Source organism: Parasteatoda tepidariorum, chromosome 1 (genome assembly GCF_982258835.1).
Source record: "Parasteatoda tepidariorum strain Cologne lab strain chromosome 1, Ptep-v5.0, whole genome shotgun sequence".
NCBI classification, from domain to species: Eukaryota; Metazoa; Arthropoda; class Arachnida; order Araneae; family Theridiidae; genus Parasteatoda; species Parasteatoda tepidariorum.
This window is the reverse complement of record NC_141755.1, coordinates 134,638,801-134,665,626: the sequence shown is the minus strand read 5'-3', so window position 1 is coordinate 134,665,626 and position 26,826 is coordinate 134,638,801. Positions and strand designations below refer to the sequence as shown.

Here is a 26,826-nt window from a genome sequence, read left to right as displayed (position 1 = left end):
TAATAATTAATCAATTAAATTTATTTGCGACACAGTCCAAGTGAGCTTGTCAAAAGTTACAGCTTTAGTTAGGAAATCTGCGATCATTTCGTCCGTTTGCACATACTCTACTTTAATAATTTTGCCAATTATATCCTTTACGTAATGAAGTTTCAAATTTATATGTCTCGTTCTAGAAGATGATTTTGCACTATTCAACCAATCAATTGCAGATTGATTGTCAGACGAAATGGTCACAGGTTTCTTTACAAATATAGAACAATGCAATTCTTCCAATAAATAACAATAATAAAACAAATAAATTCATGATATAAATCAAAAATTGCCAAATAAATTTGCAATATATAAATTCGTGAAAAAAAGTGCTTTCGACAAAATACTAAAACATAGATCTATCAACAAAGACTACTCACTTCTGCCTAGCTTAATAGTATGAGATTGCCGTAGCTGAATTGTTATTTCAGTTTCCGTTTTTAAAAGCGCTACATGTTGAGCCACCTCAGCTAGATTTGGCATGTGACATTTTTAGCAGCAATCATTGATCGATTTTCTAGCGTTGCCATTCGGGGAGTTGTAATGAGGCTTTTTTTTTGTCGCCATGTAAGAGAAATATATATATAGATTGTTGTGTTATTGTCAGGAGAAAATTGTAACTTCGTTAAAAGTCATGAAAAGTTCTTGGAATTAATCATGGAAAGACATGAATTTGAAAATCTGGAATGTAGCAGATACTTTGTCTAAGTTAATATTTATGAAAATCACTTGTGATTGATTAAAAAATACAAATCTAATGTTTTGTGTCATTCTAGGAAAGCATGAATATGGTGACACCAGCAATGCAGTTGGCAAGCAAAATCCCTGATGTTCATGTTCAACTGTGGGCCTCAGCATTGCTAAAAGGTTTGCTCTGATAGTCTTAGAAAACTTTTTTCATTTTTGACTTATTATTTTTATTTTACAGAATTGTTTACTTTCATGAAGCCTTAAATTGAACATGTAAAATTGATTAGATATTTAGGGGAGTGAATCAGTAGCAAAATGACAAGAAAATAGTCGCGGCACATTTTCAAAATTTGACGGCCCACCAGGAGAAAAATTATTTTTAGGAGTTATTCCCTTACCTATAATATAAAATAGTTTATGATCTTAATTTTGAATGCGATATAAAATAATATGTATACTACAAAAAACAACAGTATGCTTAATGAAGGATTAATTTCAAATTAATAATACTTTTGATGAGAAATTTGATCTTCACATTTTTTGATAATTTTATTCATATTGGGTCATAAAAATGACAATACTGTTCTGATATCATCTTCCACATTTAACAGTTTCTTTATGTTCTTTTGTTTTTATTAGTTATTAACTGTTATTTTGTTTCTATATATACTTCTCTTTCATTTAAACTCACTATACAAAAAGGCATTATTATTTTTACTGTATCATTTCTAAAACTGAGTGGCGCACAAAAATGGTACAGTGTTTGAGAATAACTAGCTTAGAACCTTGAGTTAGGCGTGTTGATAAAGTTTTCTTTCATTTGCTAAACATAATTGCTTTCTTCTTTTTGTTTGTTGAAACTTGAAGAAATATTGCAGAAGCACTGAATGTGTTTAAAGGTTATTTCCGTAATGAACGCTTTTCCAGAAATATTGTGAAAAATGAAGGTCTATTGGGTGTCACAGGTTAAGGGAGATTGGAAAGAACAACAGATTATAGGGGTAACTTGCATAAGTAGTATAATGTAAAAAATAAGTTATTATGTATTTCAAAGGAGCATAATTCTCAAAAGCAAAAAGGAAAATAATGTATATATATATAGCTTGTAGGCAAAATTTAGTACCAAACTTTAAATATAAATCTTTTTTTTTTTTGTCCTTCTTTATTAGTAACTGAGAGATAAAACGAGAATAATTCTAAATATCATTGTTGTTTTTCCTCAATGCAGGTTTCTTAATTAAAAAGCCTTGATTGTTCAAACATAACTTTTGTTTTAAAATTTTTTGCTTTGTCTGTAGCGTATCTACCACTACAGAAATGCAATTCCAATTTACTAGTATATGAGACACTCGATTCTATGGTGGGGTACCTTTTCATGGATGAAGGTTGACATTGTCAACAACTCCTCTCCCCACAGGTCTATCAAATCAATAGGTAAAATAATTATGAATATGCATATTAATTGAAGGATAAAAGAGTGTAGAATTCACATGTTTTAAGCAGGCCCGTCCCTAACCGATTCGAGAGGGGGGGTGTTGAAGTTTATTTTGCCGACTATCATGTACATATATACGTGTGTATATATATATATATATATATATATATATATATACACAATTTGTATATGGCTAAAGCTTGATAATCAAAGGTAAAACAAATCAAATAAAAGAGTTCAAATGCGCCACAAAACTTGAGCTTCCAAAGTTTATTTTGAAATCATTTCGACTAGTCATAAACATAATGCTAATCATCGAAATAATTTTTACAGCACTTAAAAATGCAACCGCCATGGGTGAAAAATGTAGTATTATTGATAACTAAATAGTACCAGCAATTATTCAAAATAATGCAAAGAAAATATACTTTTTACATTTCTATTAATTTTAATTATTAAAATGGTAACAAATTATTAAAGAAAAAAAACTATTTTTAAATAAACTGAAACTTATTCAATTAAAATAAGTTTTCAGTAACATTAAGCAATAATTATTTGTGGAAATAATTTTAAAAAATAAAGTTGTAAATTTAAATGTTTTTCAACGCAACTTTGAAATACTTTTTACTTTATATTTAAATATTTTTTTGAAAAATCACTTGGCAATTAAAATATATCTTTCGTTTCATTTAAACGTTGTTACCATAAGCTAATTACAGCAACTGTTTGACGATGAGAAAGTAAGTCATAATCAGCAAATACAGACTTCTATAAGATATTGATTCAAAACAAAATTTATTCAAAAGTTAATTGACCTTTCATTTTTAAAAAATAAGAAGAAAAAAATTGTAGAAAAACATTGAAAATATTTGCCATTTAAATTATAAATGAAGAAATTCACGTAAAAATGATAAAAAATTAAGATAAGTAAAATTACGTTATATTATATTAGCTACATAAATTTACTTCGATGTTGTTTTAAAAGCAAAAAATATTCGGCCAACTTATCATGCTTAATATTGTCAACAATATCTTCTTCTGCTTTGAGTAAAAGCAGTGAATTTAGGCGTTCAGTGGTCATTGTTGTTCGAAGATAGGATAGTTTTTAATCAATTTCATCTTGCTGAAAATTCTTTCATTTGTCGCAACTGTCATTGGTGCAGTTAACGCTAATAGATTTAACAATAAAAACTTATGAAAGCATTTATGCTAAAATGTATGATTCTGCATTTTTAATACAAACTGTGAATTGAATTTTTACATAATTACAAAATTATTAATTTTTTTTTAATAATAATTAACTTAAATGAAAAACTGTTAACTTTAGTCAAAAAGATAATATAGAAACATTAAATAATTAAATACATAAGAAATACGTTAACCCCGCTCAAAGGAATACCATCGGTTCCAGCCAAATCTATGCAATTAAGCGGGTTATTCGATCAAAAGGGGAGTGCAATATTCAATCCAAAATTCCGAATTTTTACGAAATTTTACTTTTTAATGGTATTTAATGCATAGTATAGCATTTTGATTAAATAAGCTCAGTTTTATGATCAATAAACAATTATAATTAAAACTGTATGCGTTAGTATCATAAAATATAAATGTCATTTAAAATTACATTAAAATAAATCAATATTAGTAAAAACTATAATGTAGGTACTAAAACAGGGGTGGCGAACCTTTATACATCAACGTGCCATTTTTCTAAAAAAGTTTTTTAATGAGGTCATAGACTTGCCGTCAAATAATTTTGACTTCGTGATTATAGGGATAATAATAATACCAAACACTATCAACTCAAAACTCTTTATTTACATTGAAATAAAATACATTTTGCAATGTCTCAGTTGTACGCATAATTCAACTTAAAGTAACATCAGTGTGACTTCTGTTGTTGCAGATTAGATGACAAATAACTTATAATAGGTTGTAAGATGTTAGTTTAAGCAGGACTCTTAAATTATTTTTGCTAGTTATTTATTGTTAGTTTGTTTTTTATGGTTATTAATTATTTTTTTAGCATTAATTGTTAATTTTTTTTTATTAATAATTGCTTATTATTTTGTTTGTTTTTCGTGAATTTTAATTTAATTGTTACATATGCTCCAATTGTGATAGGTGGTGTGCCCAAAATATTGTGTCGAGTGCCATAAATGGCACGCGTGCCATTGGTTCGCCATCCCTGTACTAAAATATTAATTGATCCTTTCCGAAAAAATCTATAATTGAAGACTGTTTTTTATACCCGTTGAATTCATCAAAATTAGATATTCCCTTTCAGTTTCTACTAAAAATTTCATGACTTGCGTGTATTCCTTTCAAACACATTCAGAATTTTTTTTACTTATTTATTTTTTTTAATCTTCGAAACTTGAGAAATTTTAATTAATGCTCCATTTAAATTAATGCGCTATTTTAGTTAAGGGTTTTCTGAAATTTATTACTTCTAAGATTCATTGTTTTGCTTTTTTCCGATTAATTTAAATCATTCCTTTTCGCTCTCAACTTGCACCCAACTCAAAGTCATTAACTGGGTTAAGCAATTATTCTATTTAAGAGAAAGACTCTCTGTACACTAGTGTGTTAGGTTTTTGAAACTTTTTCTTATCAAAGTTAATAGTGCATCAACATGGGATCACAAGACAAATCACTCTATTCCTTTTTTACATTCTAAATGATGTGTGTGTGAAGTAAGTCAAAGAGGGGTAAAAACCCCTTCGTTTACTTCGGTAGACGGAAAAAAAGGTCCCGGAAATAAAGGTACGGAAAAAAAGGTCCCGGAAAAAAAGGTACCTGGAAAAAAAGGTACGGAAAAAAGGGTCCCTGGAAAAAAAGGTCCCGGAAAAAAAGGTCCCGGTAAAAAAGGTACCTCCATAGGGAAAATCTGTAGGGATATTTCCCCTCTCGCTTTCTGGGCAACATGAATGCTTCTCGCTGTTTCAATGAATATTCTTTTTATCTGTAATAATTCAGATTAGATCATTGAGGTAACGAGAAGGGTAAGGGGGGGGGGGCACTTATAGGCTGGTTGTATTACGCTTTTTTTTTAATTTTATTTCACGTATTTATTCTTCTTTGATTATTTTTTAAAGCAGGAAGATACAATTTAAATTTTTCAATAATATTTTACTTTTTTTTTAAATTTTTTTAAGCGAAAAATGTGTTATTTTCTATTTTAAATTATATTTTGTGAAGAAGTTGCTAATGTGGGGCTTAAAGTAGCCAATCGGGGAAGTTGGGAGGATTTATGTGTTGGATGGTTATTCGTGATTGGAGGTGTAAGTATTGGTGCCTTTTAATTAGAGTAGCGGTATTTCTTTTTTTTATAAGCTGGGTATGTTTAATTTCTCTATTTATTTTATTTTTTTAGGGCAAGATTTAATATAAAATATGCTATTTTTTTTTCATTTTAAATGATATTTTTTGAAAAGGGTGTTGATATTTATATGAGCCGATTAAGGAAGGTGTGTGGATTTCTGTATTGGATGTTTATTCTTTAATTGTGGAGAAAGGAAAGTATTGCTCTTTTTTAATTAGAGTCACGGTATTTCTTTTCCTAGAAGCTGGATGTATTTAATTTATTTATTTATTTTATTTTTCTAAGGGGAAGATGCATTTTAATATGTTTAATGTAAAAGATGTTATTTTTTTATTTTAAATGATAAATTGGAAAGAGGGTATAGATATTCATATTAGCCGATTGAGGAAGGTAGGAGGACTTTTGTGTCGGATGCATTTTTTCTTTCTTTTTATAAGATTTTAAATTGTTATAAGAGGTTTCGTCTTTTATTTATTTATTTATAGGTTTTTTATTTCTTATAAGAGATACGTTTATCTCTATTAACTTATTTTATTGTCGAAAATTCTGATTCGGATGGTTGGTGTCATGAAAATATTTTAAGTTCATATTAATTGATATTTAGTTTTGCTAATTGAGGTAAAGGAGAAAGAACATTTAAGCACAATGTTACTTTTTTCCCCTTCCTTTATATGATAAAAAGACTATTTAAATTTTTTTTGTTGTTTCTGTTACAGAATGTGTGTTATTCTTTATTTAACTAATAGTTTATAGAAGTAGTTGACACGACGCTAACGTTATGAATAGTTTTCTTGCCGTTTCATAATTTTGATTCAGATTCGTTAATTAGTGCAAGTAGGAGGAGGAGGGATTTGATGCAAGAAATTTTTTTCATTTCTAAGAAGGAGTTTCTTAAACTAGATATTTTTTTGTTAAATATATTTCTTTTCTTAATTAAACAAGGATTTTTTTAAAACATATGTCAGTTTTTAAGTAATTAGTGGAGATACAATTCTCTGCAAAATTGTTTTCACCCTATTTTAACAGTTATGATTCATTTATTTTGGTAAAATGAGGAATCTTTTACCAGATAGGTAGTCTTTTAAGGGATTATTTTAATACTGAATTTTATTAAGAATATTTTTTTGTTAATACATTTCATTTTAACACGGTTAAGATTTAATTTTAGATTTCGGCATAAAAAAAAATTTAATTTCAAAGAACTTATTCAAACACGCGTTATTTTGCGCTGATGAATTACATTAAATAGCCTGTAACACATTTCTCAGCTATTTTTAGGAAATATATAAGTAAATTTCGCTTTGTTTAAAATCTATTATTTATTATTATTTCTGTTAAGAAATAATAATAAATAATAGACATTTCTGTTCTGTTATGTCTATTTTTATTCAGTTTTAAATATTTTTTTTTATTTCATTAAAGACGGTTTTATTTTTAATTCTTTATAAAAACAGCATTCATGAAACTACATTTTTTAATAAAAAATCACTTTCTCTATGCACTTTCATTATCAGAGAAATGTTTTTAAAAGGACGATTCTGTTATAATGGTCTAAAACAGGGGTTTCCACAAAAACCCCTGTTTTTGTGGAACCGCGGGCCACAATTAAAAATTCAAATCAAATGGTGGGGCCACAACTTTATCAAAATTTTATGAAGGACTTTTTCATGTTTGAAAGAACATTAAATATTATTGTCAGATTTTTAATAAGTTGTACAAAACAAAAGTATTGAATTACAAATTAAAATAAGAAGTAGATTTTTAGAAATATTTAATTCTTATTAATAATATTTTTAAAAATATTAAATAAATAATAAAAATTCGGGATACAATAACTTAGGTTTTTATTAAAACTTACATAGTAGCACACAAAATAATCAATGAGAAAATTGAGATTTGTCTGCTACAACCACCAGAGAATAGATATTTGCATTTAAAATTTACAAATGTGTGTGTAAATATTTTCGTCCAAAATGATTGGTCTCAAAAAGTTAAATCGGATAATTTCTTCGAGAAAATTTCTGATACGCACATGCTAAATTATATTAACAAAATACAAAAAGAAATGAAATAAAATAGAGCTACATACATGATTATTTTTGCATTTGAATAAATATTTTCCTGGGTGTAAAACCTGAGAAATAAATTTTTTTGCACAATTGGTATGTTAAATTTCACAGATACGAAGAAATTAGGTTTTTATTAACGAGAAAAGCATTTTAAACCCATATTGATTCTTTACGAAAATTGTCCGTAAAAAAATGACAACTAGTAAAGTTTAGTCCGCGGGCCACAAAAAAAGGCTTCGCGGGTCGGATGCGGCCCCCGGGCTGCCAGTTGGAAACCCCTGGTCTAAAACAAATATCATTTTAACAAAGTGAATAATATATATTATAAATCAATGATTATCAAATTCAATAAGGTATGTTACAGATTGAATCATGTTAGATGCACTGAAGTGTGCCTTTACCAAAAAACAAGCATTTGTGGCTATATTAAAATTTTTGCAAACAAAAGGAAATTGGTGTTATAAAAAAGGAAAGATGTTTATGTACTTTTTTGTGAGTCTACTGCTAGAATCAGTGCATTTCATTAATCTTGTAAATTTCTGAAGATAGCAATTACTTTGACGTATGTGTACATTAGTGTGCTGCAAATGGATGTCCTTGAGGTTTCTTGAATACACCTACAAGAATAAGAGGGGGTTTCACTCTAACAACCCTTTCAACCTTTTTCTAAGAATGTTTCAGCCATTCTTTGTATTTCAGTTTTTCATTCTTTGTCATTCTTTGTATTTCAGTTTCCAGCAAATCAAAGCTGGAGTGCATATCGCACATAGAAAAAAGAGGAGCTATGAAACTCTTCAAAAAAGGTTGAAAACACTTTGCGTTAAGTTTTTAAACCAAAATCTAGACATCCCAGAATTTTTAAGTTCAATAGCTAATAATCTAAGAAAGAAAAACATTTAAATTTAAAAACTAACTAAATTTAAAACCCCTAAAAACTCAAAATTTTCAACATACAAAATTTTCATTCATTTCCAATTTCATATTAAAATCTGTATTCATTACTTTAGTTTATAAATTTTTTTGAATAGCTAAAAATGATACTACATGGCAGTTTTAAATAAAGCAAATTTTATATTTAAATATTCCTAAATGTAAGTTTTTAATTTTCTTTAACATCTAAAAGACATACCATTTAAAAAATTTATAAGATATTTTAACGATGATATGTAATACCTTTTTTGCAGAGTTTCATAGCAATGAACTATTTATGTTTTTGTATATTGTATATTTGTGAATTCGTATATTTTAAACATCGAAATCGTCATTATTTTACAAAAAAATAAAAAATTTTCCTCTAATGTATTCCAATCAAGTTATTTTTTAATTTTCTTGTGTTTTAAAAAAATAATGTCATAAAAAATGATGTTTATAAATATACTGTTGTAAGCAGAAACAAAGTTCTCCATATACGTCTAAGCTGAAGTTTTTAGAGGAATAGTAAAAAAGGTGGCAACTACGTCATAAAAGGTTTGTGATATATTTTATTTTAAATTGAAAAAACTGATCTACTTATAAAACACATCTTATTTAATTCAACTTTATAAATATTAAAATAATTTAAATCCAATGAAAATGTAATAAAAATAATTACATATTTCAGGCAATATTACTGTATTATAAATTACTTTCTAGCAAATGCATAATGGATGCGCAATTTTTGTTCAAACTAATTGGAAATTGAATATAAATGAATCATAAAAAAAATAAAGAAAAATACATGAAAAAAACAAAAAAAACAAATCAAGCATACTAATTTTTTTTATTTGCTTATTAAAAAAGCAATCCTACTTTAATGAATGGTTTCTTTTTTTCTGGAAATTTCATAATTACAAATTAAAATATGTAAAAGACCAGATATTATAATACATATATACATTAAATGACTAATATATATTTAAGTATTAAAATAACATTCGATTCAATACGAAACAATGATATTTTTAAAAAAACCAGCTGACTTAAATCATGATTAAATCAATGAAATCCTGCTAAAAATATTCAATAAGGTTTGCTTCTGATAAGTTTCCAGCATTTTGATTCTAATTTGCTCTTAAATATAGTACATTGAATAAATGTTAATTGTGAATGTAAATAAATGTGAAAAAAAATTCATTAATTATAATACTACGTTGTAATGCAACGTTAAATAACCTTTTACGCTTCAATTAGTAAATTAATTACTAAAGATGTAAAGTAATTAAAATGATAGTTGTTACTGTTTAGATAATTTTTTAAGTTGTTCTTATTGCCAATTAAATAAATAAGAATTATTATCTATTTAAAGAGAGAAATAAGCGAATGACACCACCATTACCACCAATCAAATGCTCAAGAGCCGCACCGGGTTCGAATGCCAGAGCCGGCGGGTCAATATGAAGATGCACTCAGTTCGCACTGATCACAGTACTAATGTAAAATATCCTCTGTGGAAGACAGATTATGGGTTAGAGTTCACTTGCCGTCAGTCTAACCGTGGATGGTTTTCGTGGTTTACACTATATGTAACGCACATGCATTTAAGTTCCATTGAAAAGTCCCCACGAAGGCAGATTTCTCCCAATGCTTGATCTAGGAGTTCTCTTTGTCTTCTGGGTTGAGTTCACTTTTATAAGACTACGTAATTGAACATTAGTAGCCTCTTAAAAGCAATTAAGACATTACAAATATTTATAATTTTTAACAAATTTTAAAAAATAATCGAAAATAATTTTTAGATTTATTCACTAAAATAATGAAAATAAAAAGTCACTAACAGAGAAAAAATCTTTAAGAGAAATGGCACCGAAAATTGAAGTTTTTAAAACCCAAAATATAAAAAAGAAAAATATGCTCTCGAATTCGATAGCAAATGATATTTAAACATTAACCAGATAGTGGATATAGAATGCTCTGCCTTGTTTATTGCAATATCTTTTTAGATAAATTATAATTTTGTCATATTTTAGGGTTTAAATTATAAATTCAATAGTTAGGGGATATTATGTTTTAATAAATCAAAAACTTTAAAAAAAATTTAAATCAAAAACTTTTTCTAAACTTCATTTTTTCCCCCAATATTGTAAACAAGAGGTGGCAAACAGTGGGTCAAGTAAGACCGTCAATGCATAAACCGATTCCCAAACATGCCATTGGTTAACTGAAACGGTTCTGTGCTATGTTATCAATTGTAACTTATTACAAAATAAAAAAAAGCGAAAAATGAAAGAAAATGACACCTGTCAAAAAATTTCTATTAGAAGCGTTATAAGCGAAACACATTAATTTTACTCCCCCTCCCCTAAAAGTTTCATGTAGCCTGATAACACTTTTTCAATAGATAAGAGTCAAGATTCCCGGTAGAATCATGATCTTAGAAAATAAATAAACAATTTTATTGAACATTTTCATATTTAATTAACTTTTTAAGAATAAATGCATAAATAAGAAACAAAAGTTGGATAAAAAGCTCTTTGAACACGCGCGACACGCAAAAAAACATGCACGGAACAGCAAAAAGCGCTTCAATCCAATCTTCTCATTTAAAATATTTTCCCCTACAGAATTTTCCCTACACAGGTACCTTTTTTACCGGGACCTTTTTTTCCGGGGACCTTTTTTTCCGTACCTTTTTTTCCGGTACCTTTTTTTCCAGGTACCTTTTTTTCCGGGACCTTTTTTTCCGTACCTTTTTTTCCGGTACCTTTTTTTCCTAGAATCGTTTACTTCAATATATAAAGCTGGCAGCAAGATTTGATTAATTTTTCAACTTTACCCCAAACACCTACTAATGAATAAGAAATCCCTATTGAAGTAACCACATATTGTATCTTTATCTTAACTGAAAAAGGGAAATTCCATTTCAGCTGGTGAAACATTTTTCAAAAATAAACAATATATTTTTCATTTGAGTACCACTTCTTTATGCAATTAGGCGGGGGCCAAAAACAACAAATAACCGTTTAAACGGGGAAGTTTAACATTAGTTTCTTCTAAAATGATTTGGTTCCATTAAATTTTATTCGTATAAGCGGGTAATTCGATTATGCGATTAAGTGGGGACGACAGTACAAAATAACTAAAAAGAATTATTTATAAAAAAAAACTGAATTTTCTATTTTTAAACACGTTACATTTTCAATAAAATTAACATTAGTACATTTTTCTTCATAAAGGATTGCAGTTTGGACTTATAAAAACAAAGCCTACGAAGAAATATAGAATTTGAAATTTCAATTGAATAAGATACATGAAAAATAATTTCAGCTGAAAAAATCTAAAAAAGAAAAAAAAATACTATTTCAAGCACAAAATAAAAGCTTAGTAAAAAGTAAAAAACGGAAAAAGTATCAAATTTTCAGAATTCAAATGTGATTTATCTTTTTCTATCCCTAGCTCCTACTAATGAATATAAATAACATAGCATTTTTAATTGCTCTTTTTTCTTTCTTTTAATTATTTTACTGCACAAAAAAGATTAAAAAAATAATTTTATCTGCTTCATAAAAATCAATTTTTACCCGAAATAATTTAATTGGAAAGTAATAACACATTTAATGCAATTTAATTAAACTTAATATTTAAACAATAAGACTGCAAATAATAAATATGTATTCATAAAAAAATTATACTTACATTCAAAATTTAGACTGTGGTAGATAGGATGATCGTTGGCATGTGAGCAGATTTTCTATTTTATTCAATAATAATATGAATTTATAAAATACGCTTAGAGTAACTAAGTATCCGTACATGACAGTTAAAGACAGGTCAGTGAAGTAATTGGTACCACAGCTGCCTGTGCTTTGAGCTTTGAGCCCCTTCCTTCCCCTTCTTAACCACATGGACAAAGATATTGTCTTTATTCTCAGAAAGAGTAAGAGAAAGCATGAGAAAATATAGCTTAGGGCATTTCTAGCTAACCACTTTTAAAAGACCCTCGATTTTTCAAGTTGACAGAAATATCCGGGGTTTTGTCTGCTGCTTCACAAGATCGAGTCGCAGCTCCATCCTTTTTTGCGCCTTTTCATAGTGCCCGTAAGCGGCTTGATCAAACAGAATTGCCACTTCTCCTTGAATATTCGGAATTCTCTATTTTCACCATATTTTTATTGAAATAATTAATGAATCCGAAATTACAGCATTTAACACTTTGAACTCGGCAACCATTCTCAAATTGTGTGAAATGATCGAAGTGTTGATTCGATTGAGTGTAACTCAATTTAATGTTTCAGAATTCTTAGGATTCTTGAAAAAAAAAATATTAAAAGCAAAAAACAATATTTTATTTTCAAAACGGAAACTTTTATGAAGGTGAATTGAGGATCACATATATGTTAATTATTTTCCATAGAGAATATCAAATTTTGTTGTCATGATTAATTATTCTAACGATATGAATTAGTCCCTGAACACTTTATTTTAGGTTAAAAAATTTTGAACTCAAGTAATAATCCAATCATCATAGAATTTTAAAAGTTATGAACTGAATGGTAGTTGACAAATTAAATGTTTTTATTTTCTTTTTCAGAGTTAGGAGTCCTTTGGAGTTAGTAAAATTCTTCATAATAGAAAAATAGCGTTTACTAATTGAAAATATAAATTATTTAATAATATTGTGTTATTTACACAGAATTTAACAATTTAAATAAGATATTTTGAATAATAAAGTATCCTATTTAATAGGTACTCTTATTTGTAACTTTTTCCCTATATTTTGAAAGTAAAAAAAAAAATTGGTTGCATCACCGGCACGATTATTTCATATAAAATTTATAATTCTTTTAAAAAAAATCATGTAAGTTCATCAGTTCCTTTAAAAAAATTACTTAAACCTCTAATAAAGATTTAATATAATTCAGATAAATAATATCTGAATTTTATGATACATTATTAGCTAACTAAAAATTAAGGTCACTACAAAAAATTTTTAAATTTAAGAATGTGTCGTTTAAATAATAATACAAGAGAAACGGTTTTCGAGATTTTGGCATGTAATGTCGGTCATCTCGCCTTGAATTATCATAAATGGTTACTCTTGGAGGAGAAAAGAAAAAAACTAAATTTAAAAACACATTTCACAACAAGATTTGCCGAGTCGGGTCTGGGATCCCGAAACGAAATTCAGATAACATTGAAATTCGTTTAAATCTCATCACCGATGAAATATCCGACAGTGAAAAAATTTCGGCAAAGTCGGGATTTTGGCCTGAATTATCGATCATCTTGCTTTGAATTATCATAAATGTTTACTCTTGGAGGAGAAAAAAAAACTAAATTTAAAAACACATTTCACAACAAGATTTGCCGAGTCGGGTTTGGGATCCCGAAACGAAATTCAGATAACATTGAAAGTCGTTTAAATCTCATCACCGATGAAATATCCGATAATAAAAGAATTTCGGCAAAGTCGGGATTTTGGCCTGAATTATCGATCATCTTGCTTTGAATTATCATAAATGTTTACTCTTGGAGGAGAAAAAAAAAACTAAATTTAAAAAACACATTTCACAACAAGATTTGCCGAGTCGGGTCTGGGATCCCGAAACGAAATTCAGATAACATTGAAATCCATTTAAATCTCACCACCGATGAAATATCCGATAACGAAAGAATTTCGGCAAAGTCGGGATTTTGGCCTGAATTATCGATCATCTTGCTTTGAATTATCATGTATGGTTACTCTTGGAGGAGAAAAAAAAACTAAATTTAAAAACACATTTCACAACAAGATTTGCCGAGTCGGGTTTGGGATCCCGAAACAAAATTCAAATAACATTGAAAGCCGTTTAAATCTCATCACCGATGAAATATCCGACAGTGAAAGAATTTCGGCAAAGTCGGGATTTTGGCCTGAATTATCGATCATCTTGCTTTGAATTATCATATATGGTTACTCTTGGAGGAGAAAAAAAAACTAAATTTAAAAACACATTTCACGACAAGATTTGCCGAGTCGGGTCTGGGATCCCGAAACGAAATTCAGATAACATTGAAAGCCGTTTAAATCTCATCACCGATGAAATATCCGATAATAAAAGAATTTCGGCAAAGTCGGGATTTTGGCCTGAATTATCGATCATCTTGCTTTGAATTATCATAAATGTTTACTCTTGGAGGAGAAAAAAAAACTAAATTTAAAAAACACATTTCACAACAAGATTTGCCGAGTCGGGTCTGGGATCCCGAAACGAAATTCAGATAACATTGAAAGCCGTTTAAATCTCATCACCGATGAAATATCCGATAACGAAAGAATTTCGGCAAAGTCGGGGTTTTGGCCTGAATTATCGATCATCTTGCTTTGAATTATCATAAATGCTTACTCTTGGAGGAGGGAAAAAAAAACTAAATTTAAAAAACACATTTCACAACAAGATTTGCCGAGTCGGGTTTGGGATCCCGAAACGAAATTCAGATAACATTGAAAGCCGTTTAAATCTCATCACCGATGAAATATCCGATAACGAAAGAATTTCGGCAAAGTCGGGGTTTTGGCCTGAATTATCGATCATCTTGCTTTGAATTATCATAAATGCTTACTCTTGGAGGAGGGAAAAAAAAACTAAATTTAAAAAACACATTTCACAACAAGATTTGCCGAGTCGGGTTTGGGATCCCGAAACGAAATTCAGATAACATTGAAAGCCGTTTAAATCTCATCACCGATGAAATATCCGATAATAAAAGAATTTCGGCAAAGTCGGGATTTTGGCCTGAATTATCGATCATCTTGCTTTGAATTATCATAAATGTTTACTCTTGGAGGAGAAAAAAAAACTAAATTTAAAAAACACATTTCACAACAAGATTTGCCGAGTCGGGTCTGGGATCCCGAAACGAAATTCAGATAACATTGAAAGCCGTTTAAATCTCATCACCGATGAAATATCCGATAACGAAAGAATTTCGGCAAAGTCGGGGTTTTGGCCTGAATTATCGATCATCTTGCTTTGAATTATCATAAATGCTTACTCTTGGAGGAGGGAAAAAAAAACTAAATTTAAAAAACACATTTCACAACAAGATTTGCCGAGTCGGGTTTGGGATCCCGAAACAAAATTCAAATAACATTGAAAGCCGTTTAAATCTCATCACCGATGAAATATCCGACAGTGAAAGAATTTCGGCAAAGTCGGGATTTTGGCCTGAATTATCGATCATCTTGCTTTGAATTATCATATATGGTTACTCTTGGAGGAGAAAAAAAAACTAAATTTAAAAACACATTTCACGACAAGATTTGCCGAGTCGGGTTTGGGATCCCGAAACGAAATTCAGATAACATTGAAAGTCGTTTAAATCTCATCACCGATGAAATATCCGATAATAAAAGAATTTCGGCAAAGTCGGGATTTTGGCCTGAATTATCGATCATCTTGCTTTGAATTATCATAAATGTTTACTCTTGGAGGAGAAAAAAAAACTAAATTTAAAAACACATTTCACAACAAGATTTGCCGAGTCGGGTTTGGGATCCCGAAACGAAATTCAGATAACATTGAAAGTCGTTGAAATCTCATCACCGATGAAATATCCGATAATAAAAGAATTTCGGCAAAGTCGGGATTTTGGCCTGAATTATCGATCATCTTGCTTTGAATTATCATAAATGTTTACTCTTGGAAGAGAAAAAAAAAACTAAATTTAAAAAACACATTTCACAACAAGATTTGCCGAGTCGGGTCTGGGATCCCGAAACGAAATTCAGATAACATTGAAATCCATTTAAATCTCACCACCGATGAAATATCCGATAACGAAAGAATTTCGGCAAAGTCGGGATTTTGGCCTGAATTATCGATCATCTTGCTTTGAATTATCATGTATGGTTACTCTTGGAGGAGAAAAAAAAACTAAATTTAAAAACACATTTCACAACAAGATTTGCCGAGTCGGGTTTGGGATCCCGAAACAAAATTCAAATAACATTGAAAGCCGTTTAAATCTCATCACCGATGAAATATCCGACAGTGAAAGAATTTCGGCAAAGTCGGGATTTTGGCCTGAATTATCGATCATCTTGCTTTGAATTATCATATATGGTTACTCTTGGAGGAGAAAAAAAAACTAAATTTAAAAACACATTTCACGACAAGATTTGCCGAGTCGGGTTTGGGATCCCGAAACGAAATTCAGATAACATTGAAAGTCGTTTAAATCTCATCACCGATGAAATATCCGATAATAAAAGAATTTCGGCAAAGTCGGGATTTTGGCCTGAATTATCGATCATCTTGCTTTGAATTATCATAAATGTTTACTCTTGGAGGAGAAAAAAAAACTAAATTTAAAAACACATTTCACAACAAGATTTGCCGAGTCGGGTTTGGGATCCCGAAACGAAATTCAGATAACATTGAAAGTCGTTTAAATCTCATCACCGATGAAATATCCGATAATAAAAGAATTTCGGCAAAGTCGGGATTTTGGCCTGAATTATCGATCATCTTGCTTTGAATTATCATAAATGTTTACTCTTGGAGGAGAAAAAAAAAACTAAATTTAAAAAACACATTTCACAACAAGATTTGCCGAGTCGGGTCTGGGATCCCGAAACGAAATTCAGATAACATTGAAATCCATTTAAATCTCACCACCGATGAAATATCCGATAACGAAAGAATTTCGGCAAAGTCGGGATTTTGGCCTGAATTATCGATCATCTTGCTTTGAATTATCATGTATGGTTACTCTTGGAGGAGAAAAAAAAACTAAATTTAAAAACACATTTCACAACAAGATTTGCCGAGTCGGGTTTGGGATCCCGAAACAAAATTCAAATAACATTGAAAGCCGTTTAAATCTCATCACCGATGAAATATCCGACAGTGAAAGAATTTCGGCAAAGTCGGGATTTTGGCCTGAATTATCGATCATCTTGCTTTGAATTATCATATATGGTTACTCTTGGAGGAGAAAAAAAAACTAAATTTAAAAACACATTTCACGACAAGATTTGCCGAGTCGGGTCTGGGATCCCGAAACGAAATTCAGATAACATTGAAAGCCGTTTAAATCTCATCACCGATGAAATATCCGATAATAAAAGAATTTCGGCAAAGTCGGGATTTTGGCCTGAATTATCGATCATCTTGCTTTGAATTATCATAAATGTTTACTCTTGGAGGAGAAAAAAAAACTAAATTTAAAAAACACATTTCACAACAAGATTTGCCGAGTCGGGTCTGGGATCCCGAAACGAAATTCAGATAACATTGAAAGCCGTTTAAATCTCATCACCGATGAAATATCCGATAACGAAAGAATTTCGGCAAAGTCGGGGTTTTGGCCTGAATTATCGATCATCTTGCTTTGAATTATCATAAATGCTTACTCTTGGAGGAGGGAAAAAAAAACTAAATTTAAAAAACACATTTCACAACAAGATTTGCCGAGTCGGGTTTGGGATCCCGAAACGAAATTCAGATAACATTGAAAGCCGTTTAAATCTCATCACCGATGAAATATCCGACAGTGAAAGAATTTCGGCAAAGTCGGGATTTTGGCCTGAATTATCGATCATCTTGCTTTGAATTGTCATAAATGGTTACTCTTGGAGGAGAAAAGAAAAAAACTAAATTTAAAAACACATTTCACAACGAGATTTGCCGAGTCGGGTCTGGGATCCCGAAACGAAATTCAGATAACATTGAAATCCGTTTAAATCTCATCATGGATGAAATATCCGACAATGAAAGAATTTCGGCAAAGTCGGGATTTTGGAATGTAAAAAAAAAAAAATGCCGACTCAACCTGAATTTGCCGACTGGATGATATCGCTGGGGGGGTGAGACACCCCTCTCACCCCCCCGTTAGGGACGGGCCTGGTTTTAAGTATTAAGTTTTTTTTTTCCATCAAGCAATAGTATATGACGTGGTATATTCTTTATTATGATCTTAGAAACTGTTAAAAAATAGAATTTTTAAATTTCTTTCTTGAGTTTTAAAAAACATTTGTGTGTTCTGTGTACAGGATGTTTGCTCAATCTCCAACTAAATATGAATAACTTTGTCACAAGAGGGTTTAGAGCAACGGCCAATAGGAGGGAAGATTTTTTCAAAAATTCCAAACTCTTGGTCAATGACCTATCCAGCGTCCCTTATCTTTCTCCTGTTAGGAAATCTATGATTAAACCTAACTAACCACCTTTTATATTCCTTGCTTCCTATTCGTCGTCATCCTTTCACCCTTCCCTCCTATTGGCCGTTGCTCTAAACCCTCTTGTGACGTCACCTTTCTCTATATACATTTACTCTGTTTTCTCTCTTTTCTTTCTATTGCACTGATGAAGGTTGCCCCTTGAGCATCCGAAACAGCTGTCTGTATTTTATAAATATTTTTGAGCTCTTTAACGTTGTTTGCCTTAGTTTTGCACTATTTTCCTGTTTTAGGCTACCAAAAGCAACTATTTTGTTCAATTTTTTCTGTGGCAACCCTGTAAGTGGTCGAATAGTCCTGGAAAAATTGAATTTTAAAAATGCAACCTATGGACGTATGCTTCTTACATACTCTAATTTCAGGAATTTTTTCTATCGTGTAAAATTTGTTTTGCATACAATTTTAACCAAATTCATCTTAATTGATTATTTAATAGATTTGTACCGCCTGACCGGAGACCCGATTCGTGAGCAGGAAGCTATACAAACTCACAGCAACTTCTCGCAGCTTCTGCTGAAAGACCACTTCCAGGCATCTCAACTGCCAGAGCACAATTTGATACAGGTATTTTATCAAGCATTTATTGTATCCCAGCAATGGAGTCCCCATGTTTTGTGGTTTTCTTCTTTTTGTGCAGGTTAGTTCCCTCAAAAACAGGGTGGCCACCCACCTGGAAAACCTGGAATTAACAGGGAATTTTTTTATACTGGAAAAAACCTGGAAAAATCAAGGAATTTTAAAGAAAAGCTGGAAATCTTTGATAATTTTTTTAATTTAAATTATTTCTTCCATTATACCCACTTTTTTAGACGGAAATGTATCTCGAAACAGTTGAAATATCATCAACTTAGCGATACTTTGCTTGTATCAAAACTTGCTCCATTATAGAACTGTTAACTAGAATGCCACATAAAATTCTCCCGCTGTTGCTATTTTATTTATTTATTTGCCATAGTTGTGAATTGAATAATAAAAGAAAATCCCATCCTTATGCAATTTCTATGAATAAAGAAGAGTAATTTATTTATTTCAGTGGATTGAAGGTGACCCACCTTTGATGCCTATACAGCAGCAAGCTCAAACAACTTCATCTCTGCTGTAAAACTGTCTTCTTTGTCACATGGTATTGTGTTTTGAAGGTACATTGTGTGTATGTAAGGTAGATTGTGTGTATACACAGTTTTTATTTTTCACTTTGTTCTTAATGCATTTCTTTTCTTATAATAACGACAAAACTCAGTTTTGTTTCTTTATTGTACCAAAGTCAGGGTATCCATGCACCTGTAAAGTCATGAATTTTGGCATTGAACAAAATTTGTCATGAAATGTCATGATTTTAACTATTTTTTTTAAAAAATAAATCACGGAAAGTCATGGATTTAGGTCACCGAAGAATTTTATTTTTAAAATGGAATCCTCCCCCAATTCCATGGTGTTCCCAATATCTAAATTTGTAACAAAATCCCCACTAACAGTCATATTTTATTAAAATATAAAATGTTTTTTATCATGTTCTTTCAAAAAATGAAGGAAAGCACATCATTTCTAGAAGGAAGTATCTTTTAAACTTCAGAATTAATGTTTTTATTTTATCAATTTAAAATTCTAGCTGAAGAAAGCCAGTCATTGGCAATTTTTTTCATATTCTAAAATGAGAATAGAAAAAACAAGAGTATTTCTTTTCTATATAAGTTGAACAGGAAAAGTATCTTTAGAATCTGCAGAAAAAAAAAATTTCAGCTATTTTATTGCTCTTTCTTTACTCTGTTTTTTTAAATTTAAAATCAATAAATATGAGGATGTATAGTATTGTTATACCTATCATTTCAATTAATGTTATTTTAATGCTTTTTAAATTTATTGTTGTGTTTTGTTTGGAGAAAATAGTAACTTCGTAAAGTCATGGAAATTCATAAAAAGTCATGCATTTGAAAATCTAAAATGTGGCATATACCCTGTATAAATTTGAATACTTAATGTACACAGGAGTCTTCTCTTCCTATTTTCTACTTTATATAAGTCAGCCTTTTGTACCCTTAAATAGAAATGAAATTTCGGGAGTTGACATTTGAGCGCAACACTTGACATACAATATTTACCTAATCTGTAGGATAAGTACAAACACGAGAAAAGTAATGAAATCAATGCACATTGAGACCTGAGATAAATTCTTCAAACAGATAAAATGTAGTGAGAAGTTGACAGGAACAGTACATCAGGAAACTGAACATTATCTATTAAGAACAAAAACTATGTATGAATTATAATTGAAGGTGACGCTGGAAAATCTTTGAGTTATTTGTTTAAATTATTGTTATAAATTATTCTTTGTATTTAACTCATCTATTTTGTAAAAACAAATTTTATGTGACATCTACATGGAATTCAATTGACTTATACATTAAACACACAATAATTGTTCTTAATACATTTCTTTTCTTGTAATAATGATGAAACTCAGTTTTGTTTCTTTATTGTATACCAATTTTTTTTTATTTAATATAAAATTGTTAGCCCTATTCTTTGTATTTAACTCATGTATTTTGGAAAAACAAATTTTATGGGACATCTGCATTGAATTCTATCGACATTAAATACACACAATAATCTACCATTTTGAATTTAAAAAGAATTTGATATTTTTATTCGCTTATTAATCTTGAATTTTATGACATGGAAAAAAAGGAATTTTTAGCATTTGTGTGATGATAGTAACATTGTAAATGAAATCCATGCTTATTTATTGCCTGTGTTTATGTTATATTATGTTATCTTCACTAGCAATAAATACTGAAGATAACGTCAGAGATCACTCTGTTCAATTCTTTGGAGGCATCACTGAAATATGTTTGGGTGTCATAATGTTAGAGATGCAAGTAGAGGCAATTTATATACACTCTCTGGTCAAAAGTATCCAAACACCCAGTGGTATGGTAGGGTGCGTAGCATTTTTAAAAAATGCTTAAAGGTGCTTATTTTCAACCATCGTAATTTAAAAGCCCTTAAAGGTGCTTTTTTCATGGGGTGTTTTTAAAAAGTGCTTAATTTTCCCCTTTCGAAAATTATTATTTTTCTTCCTTTACCATGTCGATTTTTGCCACGTACTATGCAAAAGCTTGGTTTTCACATTGTTCCATTCAAAGTTTTCGCACTTCATTCAACCACAATGCATTTCGGCTTACCTTTGGTCCGTAGCGTGTGAAAGCACCAATCATATTACATGTTTGATGAAATACTTAGTCCGCATGTGCGTCTCCTGAGCTTGTGTTCTGTGAGATTATTGCACTCTCCACTGCAACTCTGCTGCATTTTGCAAGATATTTCCAATTTCAGGCTTCGTTTTTCGGTGTCTTGGGATATTCATCCACTTTTAGATGCACCTGGATAATTTTTTTAAAAAAAAAATTTCCGCACATTCGCTGTATAAAGCTACTACTTCAATTACTCCTATCTGGCGCAGTTTTTATTATTATTTTTTTAATTCTAAAGCAATAATTTCGTTATCAGTTTAAAATTGATTCAAACGCTTTGTTTAATTTTTTAAAAATATTTAAGCTATAGCAAAAGTGGCACTAGACCTAGTATATATTTCGGACATTTACCAAAGGTCTAGTCATACTAGGTCTGGTTAAGTGCCATTGCATGGTATACATTTGCCCGGTATATTCTACACTGATGTTTTTTTAAGGTCAAGTGCCATTACTTGGTATATATTTGCTCGATACTCCAAACACTGATGTTTGTTCTAATCTATCGTCAGTAAGTATTAAAATATCGAATAAATGTAATTATATCCACGAATAAATTAATATCAAATCGGATGTAATAAATATTTCGGACATTCACCAAAGCGACTAATTTGATTGTCAACATTCACCGGTGAAAGTCAACAACCACCGATTTCGGTCATTCACAGTAACATGCACATCATTTAGATAATAACCTCATCAGGACGATTATTTCATACTTTGCCTAAATAGCATCCGGCATTTCAAAAAATAAAATTAATTGGTTTTGTTGGCGATGATCGCGTAAGGCGATAAAGAATCATGCATAGTACAGGTAAGGAAGATATTAACCTCGAAGGAAAAGTGGATGAATGTCCCAAGGAACCTCATTTTTCACCCTCTGAAATTGAACCAAAAAATCTATTGATCTTTTTATGGTGGCTAATATAATCAAGAAAATAGTTCTTTTTGTCAGAAACTGGTTATTTTATCATGATCATCTGAAGTCTTTGAAAATTTGTTAATGTATATAGTGCTTAAAATATTTTTTGAGTTCTTAAAAGGTACTTAAAAGGTGCTTATTTTTTGTTGAAAGATTTGGCTACGCTCCTTGGGATACTTTTGACCAGATAGTGTCTCTGAGATGATGTGGTCACAGAGATCCTTATTATAATATAGAATAAATTGTTTTGTAATAATAAGCATCCCCAACTCATATTCTTAATAATATGGGTGGAGGATGGCCCTGAGTGCTGGACTCGACAGGTTTCACTCTACATTAGTTAACAATAAAATAAGAAATCCAAAACTATGTACAATATTCAAAATCGACCAGAGAAATAATGAAACATTTCTCACATTTGTGACATTTTACAACAAAGAAGTTTATATTGTATTTTATTTCCCTTGTATTTTTTTTTCTCTCAGATTTTATTATTGACTATTTATCTGTATTATTTATTATAATATGATTCGACAAAATTCTAACCCAACAAGGATGAGCAGGCAGCATTTCCCACGCTAATATTTCTTTTTGGAAGTACTATTGGCTGGTATTCCCTATGCTTTTTTAATAAAATATTTTTAATGACAACCCAATGAAAGCAAAATTATTGCTTCTTGAAAAAATAGATTTATTGAATAAAGGAATTTTTGCTTTTCTTTGGATATCAACTCAATATTATTTATTAAAAAAAAATATAGATATTTTTTTTTTTTGTACAGTTTTCATCGACTAAAGCAGTGTTTCCCAAACTTATGACTTTTGTGTACCCTTTCTAAATTTTTCTTAACGCTGTGTATCACTAATAAAATAATAAATGTATTTTTTATTGTAAAAAAAATTCCCAAAAGTTAAAAAATCAGAACTGGCTGTTGACACCACTCATTATTAACTGTTAACTCTGCAAAAAATAGCCAATAGAAAAATACGTCATCGTAAAATTTCATGGCTAGCTTTGTTTTTCAATAAAATTTTCGTTTGTTGCAAGATATTTCGCATAAGAATGCGTACCCCCGCTAAACTGTTACCGTACCCCAGGGGGTGCGCATACCACACTTTGGAAAACACTGGACTAAAGCATGTTATCATACTTTGCCTGAAGAGCATATGTCATTGTATACAATGCGTAGGTGAAGTACATTGTAATAATTGTCTATACTTTGCCTAAAAATGCTGACCACTTTGCTGGTAACGTGTGTGAAAAGTAGAGTATGGCAGTGTCCCCGTCATCCGAGTTAAAGAGAGCTCGGGTGACCGAAAAACTCAGTTGAAGCGAAGAGTATAAAAGAGGAAAGAAAAAAAGTAGATGTAAATGTAATATATATTACAAATACACAATTTATACGACTACACCACATACTATTATTCATATTATGATTAAAAAGCTTATTTAAAAGAACTTCAAGAGCACACTTTACTAGAATGAAAGAGTTTTTACTTAAAAAAGCCCTTAATCGTTTTTTGTTTTACATGACACTTTTCTGCAGCAATGCTTTTCCAATTTTTAGGGATAACAACATAGCTGCCAACTCTACTGGATTTTCCTGTAGACTACTGGATTTTGCCAGTTTCTCTTGGTCTACTGGTTTAATTGAAATTCTCCTGTTTTTTGTACATTTTAGAAAATTTTCTAAAATTGAGTAAATTTCCTAAAAAAAAAAATCCCTATTGAAATTGAATTTTTTGTACATTATTGCTTGCTTGCTTGAATATTTAAATAAGTATTGCTAATATATAATAAAACGAGACTCTTTTATTGAAATCAATTTAAAACTTTTTTTTATTCTGAAATGTTCACAGAAATGCCAACTTGCTCCGGACAGCAAATATATATTTTAAAGTGATAGTTTATCAATTGTGATTCTTGGTTTAATAAATTCAATTTAATAGATTTTAATCCAACACTATTTAAAAATAATTCGTGGGGTTATATAATTCAACATTTTATGGTACTTATGCCTACTATGGTACTTTAAAAAGCAATCAAAATTAGTCAAATATTTTCAAAATTCACTTTGTAGTTATTTACCGTTTTTTTAAAATTATTTTGGCTTGTCCGGAGCAGTTGGCATCTCTGTGTTCAGTTTATTTTTATTCAGAACTCTCTTTTTAAATTAATTAAAACAATTTTTTTAAACTGCTTTTGATTAACTAAATGCCTATTAATATTCGAAATCATGAGTAAACATAATACATTTCAAGTATGTTTAATGTCAATCATAACAGGAAAATATTGCTGTTTTTCTATTTTGATGACTATAAAAATCCCTAAAATTCCCTGTATGTGTAAAATATTTAGTACATTATTCAACAATTATCATGAAATTTATATTATTTCATAATATCTACTGGATTTTTTCCTATCCATGTTGGCAGCTCTGGATAACAAGAAGGCTGGTGTCGCCTCTTCTTGTTCTGTATATTCAAAAGTCCATCTGTGTGTGAGAGAAATGTTGATTTTCATTGTCTTCTTCATCTTTGCTAGATTCATTTACAATATTAACGATCGGTTGTTGGATTTCGTTTTCCTGAGTGTCCGGAAGATAAATATCAGAATTTTTTTTTTTCCGGCTGTAGTTTTAAATATAAACTGGAGCAACAAAAAAAAATCCTTGAAATATTTGATAGCTCGGTTAATCGGGACTCTATTGTATTGTGAAATGTGCAAAAAGAGAAATTTACAATCGTGAAATTCACTGAGTGAAATCCTTTGCTTTCAAATAATTCACGTTTAAAAATATCTTGAAGTAAATTTTTTTGAAAATGAATAAAAAAGGGAATTTTAATTCATGTATGCAAAAATAGAATCTCAGTATTATATCATAGAAATATTCATTCTATTCTAAGATGATTATAGTTAAGTTTGCTTAAATAAAAAGTTATTTCCAAGGTATATTAAAAAGAAAAGAAAGATCAAAAACTTTTTTTTCCTTCTTATTATTGAAAGTTGTCTTTCTGTCTTGATTATTGAAAGTTGTTTTCTGTTTGAAGAAACCTATTTTATTCTGAGCAATTTGAGTATTAGGTATACCTCAAACAACTTCCCAAGTGGAGTCCACTCACCCAAAACAGAGAACAGTATTTTTTTTAAAAAATTAGAATCATCTGCATTATTTTGTTTTAAGTTATTTCTTCAAAATTGTTACTCTGTTTTTCTCAATTAAAAATTTTTTTTTCTTGATATATCGACTTCTAAAAAACCTATTAAGTTATAACATGGTACTAAATGGTTTAAGTATAGCCTGTTGCTTAAATTTATGCGAGCACTTGAATATCAGTTAATATTTTTTTCTTTTTGGTCTAATAAAAAGAAATTTTCTACAAAAATTCAAGAACTTGATTTTTTATTTTTATTTTTTTAATTTAAATTTTTTTGAGCTATATAGATTTAAAAGAGGACATATTTGAGACAATGAAAAAAATTGGAAAATATGACAACCAAAGCTGACGTCTTCAGAGGGTATCAGGTGCGGATGTCGTAAAAGCAAAACCTTTTCTATCGAGAAAGCAAGACAAAAGTCAAAAATTGCTTTTTCTGTACCCCAAAGGTTTTGCCAAGGACCAGGAAAAGAATAGATTGCATAAAATATAATAAAACACAGAAGAGTACACTATAAAATACAATTTAAAATACAGAAGCATATACAGTAGAATAAAAACAAGACAAATACAAAAGAAAAGTAAGAACGAGAGCTTACTTGAAATGAAAAAACAATCCAATAGCTAAATATTAACCAATAGAACATATTTGACTGCTTATTAAAAATTATTTCGAATCATTTATATTATTTTTTAATGTCTTTCATTGTGCACACAAGACGTCGTAGTGTCTATTTTTTTTTCTCTTTCAAATTTTAGTAGTATAAAACATTAAATTATAAGAGTGCTTGCATTTCAATAATGTTGA

At 29.9% G+C, this 26,826-nt stretch overlaps 1 protein-coding gene across 3 annotated transcripts; it reads left to right on the top strand.

Moving 5' to 3' along the window:
• The first annotated feature begins 732 nt into the window (after positions 1-732).
• LOC107448392 (Mau2 sister chromatid cohesion factor) lies at positions 733-26,826 on the top strand. 3 transcript variants are annotated; one of them, XM_087153656.1, is made up of 4 exons: positions 733-900; positions 19,126-19,253; positions 19,723-19,828; positions 24,428-26,826. In XM_087153656.1, exons 1-3 carry the CDS (start codon positions 816-818, stop codon positions 19,789-19,791), a joined length of 282 nt encoding a protein of 93 aa, XP_087009782.1. In that variant the 5' UTR covers positions 733-815; the 3' UTR covers positions 19,792-19,828; positions 24,428-26,826. The 3 variants fall into 3 exon arrangements, 2 of the variants coding, with proteins under 2 accessions (XP_087009782.1, XP_087009773.1); XR_015429873.1 differs by having other exon boundaries at positions 749-900; positions 19,723-19,848; XM_087153647.1 differs by lacking the exon at positions 24,428-26,826 and having other exon boundaries at positions 757-900; positions 19,723-24,011.

Coding starts and splice junctions, on each gene's coding strand:
- LOC107448392 (XM_087153656.1), top strand. CDS start 816: ATGAATATGGTGACACCAGCAATGCAGTTGGCAAGCAAAATCCCTGAT. Junction 901..19,125: donor GGCCTCAGCATTGCTAAAAG/GTTTGCTCTGAT, acceptor ATTATTTAATAG/ATTTGTACCGCCTGACCGGA. Junction 19,254..19,722: donor CAGAGCACAATTTGATACAG/GTATTTTATCAA, acceptor TATTTATTTCAG/TGGATTGAAGGTGACCCACC.